This window comes from Nymphalis io, chromosome 16 (assembly GCF_905147045.1).
Source record: "Nymphalis io chromosome 16, ilAglIoxx1.1, whole genome shotgun sequence".
Taxonomy (NCBI): Eukaryota; Metazoa; Arthropoda; class Insecta; order Lepidoptera; family Nymphalidae; genus Nymphalis; species Nymphalis io.
In genome coordinates, this window is record NC_065903.1 from 11,074,513 (window position 1) to 11,091,494 (window position 16,982).

The 16,982-nt window shown below is 34.1% G+C and overlaps 2 protein-coding genes across 2 annotated transcripts in view; one reads left to right on the plus strand and one right to left on the minus strand.

Moving 5' to 3' along the window:
• Positions 1 to 382: 382 nt before the first annotated feature.
• Positions 383 to 6,079, minus strand: LOC126774323 (zinc finger CCCH domain-containing protein 15 homolog). The gene is made up of 7 exons (XM_050495792.1): positions 5,818 to 6,079; positions 4,986 to 5,187; positions 4,373 to 4,473; positions 3,651 to 3,788; positions 2,500 to 2,766; positions 1,985 to 2,212; positions 383 to 919 (listed from the first exon to the last, which is right to left on the minus strand). The coding sequence occupies exons 1-7, from the start codon at positions 5,887 to 5,889 to the stop codon at positions 731 to 733; spliced, it is 1,197 nt and encodes a 398-aa protein (XP_050351749.1). The 5' UTR covers positions 5,890 to 6,079; the 3' UTR covers positions 383 to 730.
• A 450-nt stretch (positions 6,080 to 6,529) lies between these two features.
• The window catches only part of LOC126774336 (transmembrane protein 64), a 31,875-nt gene continuing 21,422 nt past the window's right edge, over positions 6,530 to 16,982 (plus strand). Inside the window, exon 1 of the mRNA XM_050495816.1 lies at positions 6,530 to 7,277. Coding sequence (XP_050351773.1) covers positions 6,738 to 7,277 — 540 coding nt within the window. The 5' untranslated portion in view covers positions 6,530 to 6,737. The remainder of the gene's footprint in view (positions 7,278 to 16,982) is intronic.

Sequence of the window (16,982 nt, forward strand, 5' to 3'; positions counted from 1 at the left end):
TACTATATGATATATACTAGCTTGACTTATGCCCTATAAATGGTTCTAGATTTTTTTTTTTTTTTATAGAATAGGAAGGCGGACGAGCATATGGGCCACCTGATGGTAAGTGGTCACCAACGCTCTTAGACATTGGCATTGTAAGAAATGTCAACCATCGCTTACATATCCAATGCGCCACCAACCTTGGAAATAAGATTTTATGTCCCTTGTGCCTGTAATTACACTGGCTCACTCACCCTTCAAACCGGAACACAACAATATCAAGTATTGCTGTTTTGCGGTAGAATATCTGATGAGTGGGTGGTACCTACCCAGACGAGCTTGCACAAAGCCCTACCACCAGTATAAGATTAATATATCTTTATGAATAATACTAATCTTTACATATATACTCTTTAATTTTACTTGCAAATTATTATTAAATTAGATGTCAAATATAATTCATGGTCGCAGTTTATTTATCTTTAATCCTGTCTGTAATAGATTATGTATTCATACTAGAGTTGTACAAGTAAACAATATTCTCAATTGTCTAAATGATAAAAATAATTTGCATTAACAACTTTATTGTTTAAATATGGTGTAATGTTAGGTGTACATTATATACCAATTCGTCTTTGAAAAAATATATGAATGTGACACATTAGAACTACTAATACGCTTCATATTTTTAAATGACTTTAGATGAATCTGCCAATGTTAAACATTCTTTGTGTCTTTTATACAACTAGTCTTCCAAATCCAAATTTTGAAGTTCTTCATCTAAATCTTCATCCAGGAACAGGTTTTCATTTATTGGTACCGCACCAGAGTCAGGAGATGTCTCAGTGTTGCTTTCAGTCACCTCACCATTTTCAAGACCCTTCTTGTTTTGGTGTAATCTATCTTCTGTAGCTTTCGTTCCTGTGTCATCCACCTGTAAAGAGAGATCAGCCTCATTGTCACATTTATAATTAAGTACATGTTGCTAAAGAAATTAAAATGAATTCAGATAGGATTTGGCTTTCACCATGGTGTGTGAAAAAAAAAACCTATAAATATAAAGCATGTAGTAACATAAACTTGTGTAGATTTATCATAAATTCAATTGCTACTTCCGTAATCCGTAACAGCCTGTGAATGTCCCACTGCTGGGCTAAAGGCCTCTCCTCTTTTTGAGGAGAAGGTTTGGAGCTTATTCCACCACGCTGCTGCAATGCGGGTTGGTGGAATACACATGTGGCAGAATTTCAGTGAAATTAGACACATGCAGGTTTCCTCACGATGTTTTCCTTCACCGTAAAGCACGAGATGAATTATAATCACAAATTAACCACATGAAAATTCAGTGGTGCTTGCCCGGGTTTGAACCCACGATCATCGGTTAAGATTCACGCGTTCTTACCACAGGGCCATCTCGGCTTTTTGCTACTTACTACAAGACTATTTGCAACATTTTTTGTTCATCCACCTAAATAATTCCAATGACAGCTAGCATTGGAATAAATTTTAAACTTTAGAGTGGTGGAATAAGTTTAACTGGTGATATGGCTTAGTGCAACCCCATCTGGTTAGTGTACCTAACCCGATCTGATGAGCTTGCACTCATCAGATATTCTACCACAAAACAGCAGTAAAGGGAATACAACAATACCAAGTGGTATTGTTGTATTCCGGTTTGGAGGGTGAGTGAGCCAGTGTAATTACAAGCACAAGGAACATAATATCTTAGTTCCCAAGGTTGGTGGTGCATTGACGATGAGTAAAGTGACAAATCCGAAAACCGTAAATTTGTACACTCAGGACAGTGTACACATTTACGGTTTTCGGTTTACTGAACGATACTGTATTTTTTAAACAGAAAAAATAATAATTTAGGATTACAAACTTATTTGTCGTTGGGAAACTAACTGTGACCTATAAATTTCGATTCGATTCCTGTGATGGACAAATATTGGTGCACGTGTCGCTGGTCGCCTGCTGGTATTTAAACAAAACTTACTTCAGATGCCTCCATGTTAATGAGATCCAGCTGAATGTCTCGGTACTCGGTGACATCTTGTTCTTCTTCATCTTGGTCGTAGTTCCGCAGATCGAAGGTCTCGTCGTCATCATCCGCATCGTCTGCCAATGCAGGATCGAACGAGAACATCTCTCGGCCAGACAGCCCAACAGCTCGACCAGCCTTGAAATCGTTTCTTTTCTGTTCCTCTGCTTTAGTAAGTGCTTCCTGTAATTTTAAATGATTTTTATTTAACATATTATAAATTGTTTGTTTGTATGGGCTAATTAATAAGACATGTGGTTTTTGTTGAGTATAATAGATAGAGCCACTTTATTTATGGCATGTAGAGATTTGAAAAGTTAAAAATATTACAATAAGTTAAACAATGCTGTCAATGTCTTCTTCTATCAAATGTCAAATCGATGATGACAGAAAGAGAGAAATAAGTGTTTAACAAATGCTTATAAGTAAGATGTAAGACAGGAGCAATATATAAAAATATGTTTTAATACCTGTTTTTCTTTGATTTTTTTCTTCTTCCAGGCAAGGAAGGTTTCTAGAGTAATCTTAGTTTGATTTGGGCCTAACGCAGCCCTTTCCTTTTCTATTAAATCTACAAGAGATATCTCATTCTTTTTCTCTTCCATTTTCTTTTTGTCCCGTTTTAAAACGAATCCAGCTGGCAGAGCATGCCTGTATATACATTTCGAACCCGAGGGACACTCCCAGAACCAACCGTATTTAGATTTTTCGACAGCTTCCAAGAAATGTTTGCATATCTGTAAACATATAATTTGAAGATATTTGAATGTAATTTAATTACATAATATTAATTACTAGTTTCCGCCCGCGTCATCCGATGACAAGTAATTTGAGATGTGGCTCATTATATGTCCCAGTCATTCATTCAATCATTCGATCACTCATAGTTATCGGTCTTTTGAAACTAATGTGAATCAAAGAATTACCTTATCGAAGCAAATCTCAAGAATATGGGCAGAAAATTCATTGGGAATATCCTTTTAGATAAAAATCACAACTTACATTATGGTTTAAAATTCTATGTATTAATGAATGTTAAAAGCCGAGATGGCCTTGTGGTAAGAACGCGTGAATCTTAACCGATGATCGTGGGTTCAAACCCGGGCAAGCACCACTGAATTTTCATGTGCTTAATTTGTGATTATAATTCATCTCGTGCTTTACGGTGAAGGAAAACATCGTGAGGAAACCTGCATGTGTCTAATTTCACTGAAGTTCTGCCACATGTGAATTCTACCAACCCGCATTGGAGCAGCGTGGTGGAATAAGCTCCAAACCTTCTCCTCAAAAAGAGGAGAGGAGGCCTTTAGCCCAGCAGTGGGACATTCACAGGCTGTTACGGTAATGAATGTTCACTAGATGAAATTGAAATTGTCTACAATTCTTGTTCGTACTTATGTTACAGATATCTACTGGTATTGCCATTAACCATAATATATTGTAATATGGTATGGATACCATATCGTAAAAGTTTATTTATGAAAAGAATTAAATTGTGTTGATACAATTGAAAAAAAAAAATTAATATTTTTTAAAAAAAATTAATATTTTATCATTAGCTTCGAACTGAAATGATTAAATAATGTAAATGGTTGTATAAAATTATGCAAGTGTGACTTACAATGTCAGTTGTTGGGCGTTGTTTGTCTTCCGCGTGTTTCTTTTCAACAACCTCTTTGAGCTTTGCTTCATCCCAATTGTCCATGTTGTCATCATCATCATCATCTCTCATGTCCACATACAGAGATCTCTTCTCTGCCTGAAAGTATATAATCATAGGTATTTATATACAACAATTTGTTCATATTCTATTTGTAGTTTCCATACTAATTTGTCTACAATTTTAACATTATTTTGAAAGAATGTATTATTAGTATATATAATATTTTTAATGCATACATATTTTTATAATTATTATGCAGTGTGGTTTTGAGCACCTTAGAGCTATGAATTCTGTTTGAGTGGTGAAGGAATTTTTACAATAAGTTTACCTCACCAAAAAAAGATAACTAAATAGGTTTGCCATCAGACAGTGGTATAAGTTACTCTAATTTTTTTTTATACAATATGAAACGATTCACACTTAATTTTTTTTTTTTATAAATGATCATGTTACGTAAGCGGTTTTAAAAATAATTTAGATGACAAACTTTTTATTTTATAAAAGATAATTTTAAAAAATGCCTTACTTGGCAAATGGTGAATGGTTAAATTTTTTTTTTTTTTTAATTATGCTCTACTTAGAACTGACACCTAAGTTAAAATTTCAATCAAATGGCAAGTATGGATTTAAAAGTATTGACTTGTTTTGATTAATATATATACATATATCTAATTGCATACCTTTCTTTCAATAGTGAGGTCATGGGAAAATTTGCATCTATCACCCTTGGTACACTGCCCTTGCTTGAAAAAAGCACACACCACAGATTTTGGATCAATACCTGTAAAATATAAAAAAGATTTTTGTATTTAATTTTTTTATTTCCTCTGAAATCTCTGTATCAAAAATTCGCATAAATAATCCAGTGGCTAGAACATGTGAGTTGGAGAAGCAGTTGACCATGGGACAGAAGCACACCAGGGGCCAAATTCCAACATGATGATGTAAATATATTACAGAGGCAACAGGAGAAACTCTATAACGATCTATTGAACTGGCGCAGGCCAGAAGTAATGGGGACAAATCATATGGTCACAATCCTCATAAGTGAGGGAACAACAAAGAACATTTAATCAAAGAATGCGGAATCAAACCCATGCAAGTACCACCAAGTTTTAATATGCTTAATTTGAGTTTATAATTTATCTCATACTCAATAAAGGATAACCTGAGGAAATTCTGCATCACATGTGCATGGTGAAATATAAAATAACTAATTCTCGAGAGGAGATGAGGCCTTACATTAACAGGCTGTTACTTTAGTGAAAAACTGTTTCATTTTTTTCTGTTTACCTTTCTCAACCTTTTGCGTTTGCACTGGCTTGAACAACAAAGCCAGTTCTTTCTGTTCCTTTAATTTAGTCTCTTTATCCTTTTTCTTATCTTCCATAGGCTTTGCGGGATGTATGCCGCCACTCTTCACTTGTTTTTCCACTTGCTGGATAAACTTTTGCTGTTTTGCTCCCTTTTTGTTCTTTAACCCAAATGTTTTGTCCTGCAATTGTAAATAAGTAAAATAAAAAATACTGTAGGGAAAAACCTTAAGCAAGGTTAAACAATTGTGGAGATCTAAATTAACTTCATATAAATAATACTTTTTATGAATTAGGTCACCAACAAAGTACACACAAGCACATGAAACTACAGATTTGACAAAATAAAGACAAAAAGTGGTTACTCAATTACAGGTAACTGCACAATAAGGCAACAGAAGCTTAATAGCACAAAAATAATCTAAATATAAGAAAAACCAAAATTTATAAATTACAAAGACAAAGTTAAAAAATAATTGATTAAAAGAATAATGTAAATTACATGGGTAATTAAGTGTTTATTAAAGGCAATATTGTCCTTTAAAATTACTTTCACAAAAATAAGTGCTTATGGATTTCTGAGGAGCATATGAAAAGTAGGAATGGATAGATTTGCACATTAATAAGGACGTTTCTATTTGTAAACTATGTTGATAAATAACTTAGCAATAAAGAAGCCGTTTCAGTATAAAGAATGATTTTAGTAATAACTTTAGTTTTTTCTTTACTAATAAGTAAAGAAAAAATTTTTCTATTCAACTTATGTGCTTCTCAAGCAATAAATAGTCAAAAAATGTGCGTTTGTGCTTTACCTCTATGACTTTTTCCTTTTTCTTCTGCTCAGTCTTCTTACTGGCAGAATTGCCAGCTTTTTTCGGAGGCATGGTTATGTTACGCTATATGCTTATAATAAGAATAGGAACTAACTACTATGTCTGTAATTTAATGTTTTAAATAATAGTTTTACTCTCGCAGGAGAAACTGCGGGTCTACACGGATGTTTACATCTGATGATCCCTTAAAAATATCCGCTATTAAATTCAGCCGTGGAAGAGGTAAGGGACACGAGTTGACTTAGCTTTGACATTGACAAGACGAACGGAACTAGGATAGTGATGTAAATTAAATTATATCGATTTTCAACATTTGACAACTTATAAATATTTATTAATAAATAGCCAAAACAATTTTCCTTAAGAAATGAAATAAAAAAAAATGAACAGCATAATAATATTAATCAAAAAATGTTTTATAATATACGTGAAAATTTCAGTTTATCTTTAATTTTAAAAATAAATGTAAGTTTTAACTGGTAATTAAATAAGCAAAAATATATTTTTTTAATAAAATACTTCTTAAAAAGAAAATCTTTTACAATTCATATACAAAGAATTAGTTTACGTGTTTGTGTTTTCTTTAGAATCTGTAAACATATGATATTTTTTTCTTTTTATACTCTGTATTACATATGAATAGAATAAAAATAGTTGTTAGTGCTTAAAAGTCAGCGACTCGGTAGTTAGGTAGTTGGAATCGGAAAGAATCAGAATTTAGTTGATAATAGTTGATATTTTACGTCACAGTTGTCACACACGGTCAATCTTAAATTTTATCCCGTATCGAAATAAACAGTAGCGGAAAGTAGGCCATGGCGAATGATAGTCTATTTTATTCGTTATTATTCGGTGCAACGTTAAAAAAGTCGTGTTTAAGTCATCAATAAAATAAAATTATGGAAATTGTGGACGTAGAGGACGGGCAAGCCGATCCTTCGGCGGTAACAAGAAAGAAAAGTTTATGGGCTAAAATAAACAACAGGACCACATATAGTTATTTATTTAATATTGTTATTTCAATATTATTACTTACGTGTCTAGTTCTAGTGTTATATTTCTTCAAAGAATATTTGAAGAATATTTTATATTGGGTGGACGCGCAGGATCCCAAAATTATATTTTTGTTATTTATGGGACTATTTTTAATTGTAAGTTTCCCAGTGACGATCGGATATTTAGTGCTTATAATAACCAGTGGATATTTATTCGGTATTGTGAAAGGCTTAGGAACTGTTGTGGTTAGTGCAAACTTTGGTGTAGCTGTGGCACATTTCACGTTAAAATTGTTGAGAGGATACTTGCCTCTCGACCGACTACTGAAGAACGAGACGGCGAGAGCTCTTCTCAAAGTGATATCTGGGCCTCAAGCGTTTAAGATAGTTTTTTTTGCGAGACTGACGCCAATTCCTTTTGGACTTCAGAACACTATTTTCGCAGTAAGTTTCTTTCATATCTATCATAAATTAAGTAAATTGTCTTAAAAGTAAATTTCCTCCCTTTTATCAATATTTAAATATATAATAAACAAAGATATACTTGCTACTTATTTATTTTTATACTATAAAAGAAGACTTTATTTCTATATGTTTTATTTATAATTTGGATAAAGAACATATTTTTTAATGATGAATATATTATTATTGTATAATTAAACAAAGTTCTCCATAAAATAAAAACAGTTGAAGATAATTAATCATTCTCATTGTTATAGTGGTGTTCATACATGAAGTAAAAGTAATAATTTTATTATTTTATTAAGAAGATAAATGGAATAAAATGATTAATCTATGTACCTTGTATGTACATGTATCAAGCAAAAATATGCCTTATAAACACTCAAACAAATGCAATTAATATAATTATATAATGTCACCTGCTTGGTGTCAATTAATTATAAACGAATGGAGCAAACAATCTCCTGGTAAAAACAAATCTAACTGTATTCACTATTATTTTAATAATTGAATTCCAAATTTAATGTATTAATAAAGTCTAGGATTTCAATTCAATTGTATACCTAAGCCTTTACCTTGTTGTTTTCTAAAATCTGATCACAGATGATGTATATAATTGAATATAGGCATTGCTATGTATGGCTTAAAATATTAAGCAATTAAAAAAATACAGTATTAATTTTTGTCATGGTCTTTAAACAACACAATCACAGTGCGAAAGCCTGATTGATTGATAAAAAGTAAATTGTAATTATCTGAAATATTCACTGACACAATAATTTACAAAACATACTTGATTTTTTTATTACAATAATAATGTACAGACAAGTCTCTATTACAATTCTTGTGGAGTTATTTACATGGTTAATTAAATTTATAAACAATGCTGAATGGGGGTTTTTACCGAAATCTAAAACAGATAAAAAATGTCCCTTCTAGATAACAGATAAAAATCAAACATTTATTCATGTGCCTTTTAACAAGAAAAAAGAAAAGCTTTAATTAGTAAACTGTCAATTCATTGATTGAGTATCTTGAAATAAGCTAAGATTTTCTATTTGTATTTACATTAAATCATTGTTCTTGATTTATGTGGCAGGGTTGCTGACTCTTTAATAAAAGAAAAAGCACTTCATATCAAAATTTGACTACTTTATTTTTTATGTAGAGGCTGTATGGTTTGCACCCTTTGCTAAAATTATCTGTTTTGCAACCAATTAAATCAATCAGAATTAACATTCGTCATTGGCAGCCCTATATACAACAGATTATATATTCCATGCAACAACCCTTCTAAGTGTACAGAAATAGAAGGTCATAGTAAATACCACATTTACCTTTCTACATTAATAAACACACATTTCAAGGAAAAATTATGGTTTGTGCTGTTCAATTATTCACTCAAACCTTAACATGTGAATAGGTCAAAATGTTTTTTGAACTGTGAAATGTATTCATGTACATTTTCAATGTTACACAGTAAGCTATTAAAGAAATTAATTTTATTTATGTTTCTTGTATTACCCAAAAAAGTAACAATATTGATAATGAAGTTAAGTAGTATACTGATGTTGCTACGCGGTCAGTATGTGATTTAGGGTTTTTCTGCCGTTAAAATATCCTGTTATGCATTCCCCTATTACTCATGCAATCCTAAGCAAGGAGGTATCTAAGATCGCGTGATAATGAGACGTCATATTGGAATCGCTTGCGCATACCACTGTGTCGTTACAATGACTGATCTGCCTCTGCAGGTCTTCTTCGCCACGAGGCGTTCTCATGTTACTGAAAGTGCTTTGATGGGCTATTACTTCGGTATGCATCAGGTTGAATGAAAGCGCTTAGTGTCGCCTAGCGATCGAAATGGACAGATCACCGTCGCTGCACTAGGCTAGTAGCAGCAGCGATCCACATATTCCGTAGACTGTAAAAATACGTTTTTTTTACATATAAATCAGAAGAATATTTTCAAGAATAAATAATATTATAAAATAAGAAAGGCAAGAAATCCAAAATGACTCGTGCTCAATAAGATCTATACCAAATTCCAATCGAAGAAAAAGTAAACATAAACAAACATAACAACCAATTAACATTATGAATGCGATTTGCTAATAGCTCTGCTATATTATGCACAACAAACAGTTCTTGAAATAACCTTTATTTATGCAACACTATTCCACATAACTACTTATAACCACTTCAATTTTACTTCCAAAGTTCCGATTACAACTTCAAAACGCCATTTCTTCGCGAATGCATAGCGAGTATGATAGATTATTCAAGATCTCGACCATTGATATTGCGTCAATTCGATGTATAAGTTGTTATCCTTACTCCTCTTTTGGTTGGAATAGGACATTTAATTGCGGTTTGGTCATTTACAGTGCGAGTTTAATGCGTTTTTACTCTCGGTAGTTTTTTACCATCAAAGAAGAGTTTAAATATAAACGTAAACACTTATAATCTCATATTTTTCTTCTAAATATAAATCTTAATACAGAGTAACAATTTAGTTTCTAGACATTTCAAAATTATTTCTAATTTTATACGAGCCGGTTGGCGTGGTTGGTAGAACACTTGCCTTTCACGCCGAAGGTTGTGGGTTCGATTCCCACCCAGGACCGACATTTGTGTGCATGAACATGTATGTTTGTCCTGAGTCTGGGTGTAATTATCTATATAAGTATGTATTTACAAAAAAAAAGTAGTATATGTAATATATCAGTTGTCTGGTTTCCATAGCACAAGCTTTGTACAAGCTTAATTTGGGATCAGATGGCCGTGTGTTAAAAATGTCCCAGGATATTATTATTATTATTATTATTATATATAATTTTTTTAACCATCAACGAAAAAATTTTTTTTGATCATATATAATAATATTTGAACATATATATATGTTTACCCGAAAAAGTAACAATATTGATAATAAAGTGAAGTAGTATACAGATGTTGCTACGCGGTCAGTATGTGATTTAGGGTTTTCTGTCGTTAAAATATTCTGTTATGCATTCCCCTATTATTCATGCAATCCTAAGCAAGGAGGTATCTAAGATCGCGTGATAATGAGACATCATATTGAAATCGCTTGCGCATACCACTTATTTAAATAACAATTATTATGATGTGATAACCGAATTTGTAATAAAAAATGCAACTAACAGCTTCAATATCAAATATTAGATTGAAATAACATTTCGTTTCAAGACATCCATGATTTAATTTAGAATTGATACGTAACGTTATGAAAATTTCGAAACCGTGTGCTATTTTGCATCTAAGGGTGTAGACATGAGGCGGCAAGATGACGACGAGTACTACCGCCCCTACAGAAACGTCTCGTGCCCTAAAAACAACTGGCGTCTCTTGACGTTCTCACAACCTACATTCAAGATAAACATATATAATAGTTATAAATAAAAACTCAAACATACTAAACTTCAAATACGACTTTGTTTTATTTGAACCCTCAACAAAAATTAAATGCGACATCTATAATTGTACCGTATAATAATAATAATAATAATAATCAACACATAACCGGAGCTTGCAAGTCAATCGTCCAAACTGATTATAAGCACAGGCATGACCAAGTAGCAGCAATAATTCACCAAAACTTAGCCCATCAATATAACATAACAAATAAAGTAGCTTGCTATAAATACCAACCCTGGAAAGTTCTAGAAAATAATTATTATAAAATCTACTGGGATCGAACGATCACCACCGACCAAACCATACATTAAAATAGACCGGATATAACAGTGGTAGACAAAAACAACAAAATAGTTTATATAGTCGATATTGCAGTATGTAATACACACAACCTACTCAGTACACACAATGAAAAAGTAATAAAATACATAGAATTGGCTAATGAAATTAAAAAACAATGGTCAATAAACACAGTGAAAATTTTACCAATCATGCTCTCTAGTACAGGCGTTATCCCAAAAACACTCAAGACTAATCTCAATATTCTCCAAATGTCTATGTCCACTTTCGCACTTTTACAAAAAGCAGTCATACTAAACACCACACGTCTCGTATCACCATTGTCAATTTAATATTTAACAAACCTATCAGGCTTGGTCAAGGCCCGCGTGATAGTTAAGTTACCCCTTTTTTTTTTTCTTTTTTTTTCGAGGAGGAAAGGCATTTACGCCTGCCGCCCGGACACGACCGGGACGGGTATGTGGGACTCACGGGGCAGAAGGCCACCGTCCTACCCACTAAAACCTCCTCGTTTCCTTCTCACCGCATGGTGGTGGGGTTACGGGAACGCGTTAGCACACCACCGCGACACCACCTGCGGCCGTCGCTTTGGGTGAGCGACCCACCTGTTGTTTTTTATTGAGGTTTTCTCCTATCGACCCGGCCGGTGAAGGCAAGGCCCTCGGTCCCACCGCAGGCTGGCGCCTGGATGGGGAAACGAGTTTGAGAAGGCGGTGACCGAAGTCTGTCCGCCCAGCATCGACACCGAAACTGGACGAACCCGCCTCTCCCTCCTCCTCTACTCCTCTACTCCTGTCTCCGGCAGCCCGAAAGGACTCCAGAGACCAACTCCTCCTCTCTCAGGCGGCCCGAAAGGACCCCGGAGTCCTCCTATTTGCCACGAAACCGCTCGCTGGTCCACTCTGCGCAACAGAGAAGTCCGACACTTCCGCCGCGTCAGTCTCAGCCGCGATCGACAAGCATTCCGGAAAAACATCGGATTGCTGGTCGACCCCGTTGCCCAGGGTGCACCACGTGGAGGTGACTGACATGCACCCCAAGTTAAGTTACCCCTGTTAAAAGGGAGATATAAAAAAAGATACAAAAAACAATAATAATAATGTCCTCCAGACATATTTTGGCCACGGCGGCCAATCTCGAGAGAGATTAGCCAACTACGCAGGAGATATTATAGTGCACAAGTGTATGCGTAAACACAGATGCTCTCTATTCCCCAACTCTCTCCGATGGGACGGCAATCCGACACGACCGGAAACAGTTCAGGCGCAGGACCAACGGCTTTACGTGCTTTCTGAGGCACGGGAGTGTACACACTTCCAACTTCCAGGCTGATACTGAGAATTTTCTGATAGAAAAACCCAATAACTTTTTATTGGCCCGACCTGGGAATTGAAGCCATGACCTCCGGGTCTGCGGCCTTACATCAAGCCACTAGACCAACGAGGTAGTCATGTACCATATTATACTTGAAATGAACTAGATATATTGTTCATTCTTGTTTTAAATAACAACAAGGTTTTTACTTATAATCATTGATTAAGTATACAATAAGATTACCATATTTTAAAGCAATCAGCGTCAGCAAAACAAATGATCCAATAATGCCATACGACTCACGGCTTTCTTTCTTTAAATTTTTATAAATCGTCGTTTAATAAATCTGATAACGAATATTTTACTGTTACTTTGTCATATAAGATGGATGCTGTAGTTTCCTATCGTTGAATGACCACATAAAACTCTAGTGTAGTTTTGAATGTTAGCTTGCGATGTGTACTAAAATATAACAATTAGTGCCAATGGTGAGGAACGTAAACGTTATTTTTATTGACAAAAGACTGTTCAAACTAATATGTAAACAATATTAATAAGGATAAGGATTAATATTGTGTATCAAATACATTTAAAGTTATCGGGAAATAAGCGAACTAGGTAGCTACAACATATTATATGTAACACTAGATATTATACCGTCAATCAGTAATACTTAGTATTGTTGTTTGGCGGTAGAATATCTGTTAACATATTGTCTCAGTTCCCAAGGTTGGTGGCGCAATGGCGGAGCGTGGAATGGTTAAAATTTCTTACGGCGCCATTGTCTATTGGCGCTAGTAACCATTTACTATCATGAGGCCCATTTCTAAATAAAACAACGTATATATGTCAGGTTAATAATCACAAATGGTGGTAGGTAATGCTTCGATATAGTAATAATAAAAACAAAATGAAATTTAAAAGTCCAAAAGTCGGGCCTTCATATAAATTAATAATATACTCGATGTGAATTTGATAAAACAAAGGCCAGTTAATGATAAAATTAGCTAATTTATCTATTAATTAAATATGTTCATCTATTAGTGACAAAAACTGAAACCAGAGTAGCGTTTGACACGTATAATTAAAAATTAACCTACGCCGCGATGGCAATAAAACAATAAAGCGAATTAGCAACTCGAGAACGTGACAAACTGTACGTCATATACGTACGGTAAAAAAAAAAAACGATGATGTGTTTGTAATAGAGCTTTAGAAGTATCTGTAAAATAGTAGTTTATGGATGTTATGTTTATGACTTAAGAGACATATTATATCAAAGAAATCATATCATATATTAGTATCAAGTTAATTGAAAAACATCCATACTGTAATATATACAATACATCTAATGTAATGTATGTTTTATACTACTAGTTAACGCCCGCGGTTTCGCTTGTGTGTGAGTGAAGGGGGTGTTTTTTTTTATAGAATAGTAAGGCGGACGAGCATATGGGCCACCTGATGGTAAGTGGTCACATGTTAACCATCGCTTACATCGCCAATGCGCCACCAACCTTGGGACCTAAGATTTTATGTCCCTTGCGCCTGTAATTATACTGTGTAATGTGTGTGTGTGACCCTATGATCTCTTCTGTACCTGACAACATAATTATGTATATGCAAATGTCATGGCCGAGATGGCTTAGTGGTTAGAACACGTGAATATTAACCGAAGATCGTGGGTTCAAACCCGGGCAAGCACCACTGAATTTTCATGTACTTAATTTGTGATTATAATTCATCTCGTGCTTGACAGCGAAGGAAAACATCGTTAGGAAACCTGCATGTGTCTAATTTCATTGAAATTATGCCACATGTGTATTTTACCAACCCGCATTGGAGCAGCGTGGTGGAATAAGCTCCAAACCTTCTCCTCAAAAAGGGAGAGGAGACCTTAGCCCAGCTGTGGGACATTTACAGGCTATTCGTCTCTTAGTTAATATATTAAAGACATATTATGTATATTATATATTATACGTTGCGATTGCAAAATACATTTTGTCTACATGTCTTATGTTACTACGTCTGTGTGCTCTTAAGGACACCACACACCTTAAAAAGTATTCTATTACTTGTACCCGAAATAGAAATGACTGGCTCTAGGATCTTACATGCGTTCAATTTTATACCTTATAATGATAAAATTAAAGACGAAATTATGTAACTGTCAAAGTAGTAAACATAGCTAAAGTATCACAACTGACTAAGCAAAGGGATGATCTTGTAAAACCTGGTTGTCTATAGATTACACATATCATATATAATGACGGAAATGTAGAATACATAGGATTCCACGTATATGTATTAAAAACTGTTTTGAAAAGTTCAATATAATTCTTTATTCTTTAACAACAGAGTACCGTGATTGTCACAAGTGCAATGAAAGACACTTACGTAAGGTTCGCAAGGATCGGGCACATTTGTAACTAAGTCTAAAGTGTTTAAGGCTTATTGTGAAAATGTTGACAGAATAATAATATGTATATATTTTTTTATATTAAGTTATTCGTTAAATAATGTATGCTTCATATATTGTTCTCTGTGTACTTTATATAAAACCCTGAGACCCGAAATTTAGGACAATTGTGTATGCAAACACCAGTACATGATCGAGGGTTGCGTGTATTCTGGTGATGTCCTTGAATAATTTAAGAATAACCAATAACAGTTTTCAACTCGGACCAGGTTTTGAACCGAGGACCTTGGTATCTATAGACTTATAACCTAGCCAACTAGTTCAATGAGGCATACATTATATATAATACTGCCAAATGTCATAAAAATGCTATGGAGAGCAATAACATTGGCGTCTAATCGTCGCCATAATACATGTCTGTCGTATAAAAGATATCATTAAAAGATTAAAAATTATGTCATGATTATTAAATGTAGCGTATAAATAAGCGATTGGCGAAGTTTAAGAGATTGCGGACCACGGATATACTTTTATAACAAATATATAATGTAATATAAAAGTGAATGTTTGTTTTCTTCGCTTCAATCGTTCATCCGGTGAAGTTGAATCTTTGTATAGCCTATTCCAACCACAAGAGTAAATCCAAATAAACAACTTGGACACCGATATCAATTGACGCGATATAATTGGTCGAGATCTAGATCTATGGATTCGCGAAAAAATGGCGTTTTCAATGTCCGCGAAGTTGTAATCGGAACTTCGAAAGTTAAATTAATGTGGTTGTAACCCAGTGGTTAGAACGCTTGAATCTTATCCGATGATCGTGGGTTCAAACCCGGGCAAGCACCACTGTATTTTCATGTGCTTAATTTGTGATTATAATTCATCTCGTGCTTAACGGTGAAGGAAAACATCGTGAGGAAACCTGCATGTGTCTAATTTCATTGAAATTCTGCCACATGTGTATTCTACCAACCCGCATTGGAGCAGCGTGGTGAAATAAGCTCCACAACCTTCTCCTCAAAAGGGAGAGGAGGCCTTAGCCCAGCAGTGGGACATTAACAGGCTGTTACTGTTACTGTAACCAATTAAGTTGAATAGTGTTGTATTATAAGTAAAGGTAAATTAATCAAGTACTGTTTATAGTACGTAATACAGAAGAACAATTAGAAAATCGCCTCAATTTGTAAATCTACGGTTTGTTTACCTTTATTCCTACTCCGATTGGAATTTTTGGATTGGTATAGTGTTGTTGACGTGACGTAAAAGAAACAGGGGGTTAGAAATAAACGTTTTATTTGTTGTATATTATTTCAACAACAAATCCGGGACGGTTATCTAGTATTATATTAAATTCTGCAAAGTTTGAAAAATCATTAACAAGATATACGAACATCAATCGTTCTAAAAGTTTTGAACGTTCGAAGCAGCGAATTTTTTTTGAAACTTTTTAAACTGTCAAATGTCAGGAATAAAACTTTCTATTTTTATTTTTTTGTTATAGTGTGGTTTTTGGAATGTGGTAGATGGGTGACTACCACGCCCCATTTACCACGACCAAAAATATTTAGATGCATAATGATTAGCATCAATATAATCCCTTTTATTCGTAATTTACAATTTACAATTTTGCACGAGAACATATGAACATCATATTTTAATTAAATTTAAGCCGAGATGGCCCAGTGCTAAGAACGCGTGAATCTTAACCCATCATTTCGGTTCCAACGCAGGGATCAACCACTGAATTTTCATGTGCTTTATTTGTAACATAATTCATCTCGTGCTCGGCAACCTACATCTATAATTTCAATTAAATTCTGCCACATGCATTCTCAAACGAAGAAGATTCCTTAGCTCAGCAAAGAGACACATGCAGGTACTTAAATGAAACTTTAATGTTATCCGAGCAAAGTCGGGGTAGCTTGATGTATAAAATGCCTCGTGAAAGTTTAAAGTGTGCAATTACAGTAGAGCTATTCTGTATACAAACTCGAAACTCACCGCAGAACACCATCGTGAAATGTGCGAAGGTGATATTGTGCGGCATTTACTATAATCAAGTTATATACTTTTTAAATATAAGTTACACATATTGCAGTTAAAATAAGCGTATATCTTAATTTTTAAACTCTTTAATATCAAATACTATTTTTTGTTCTTTTTTAATAGTATATAAGCGTTATCTATTAATGGAAACTTGACTAATTTTTGTA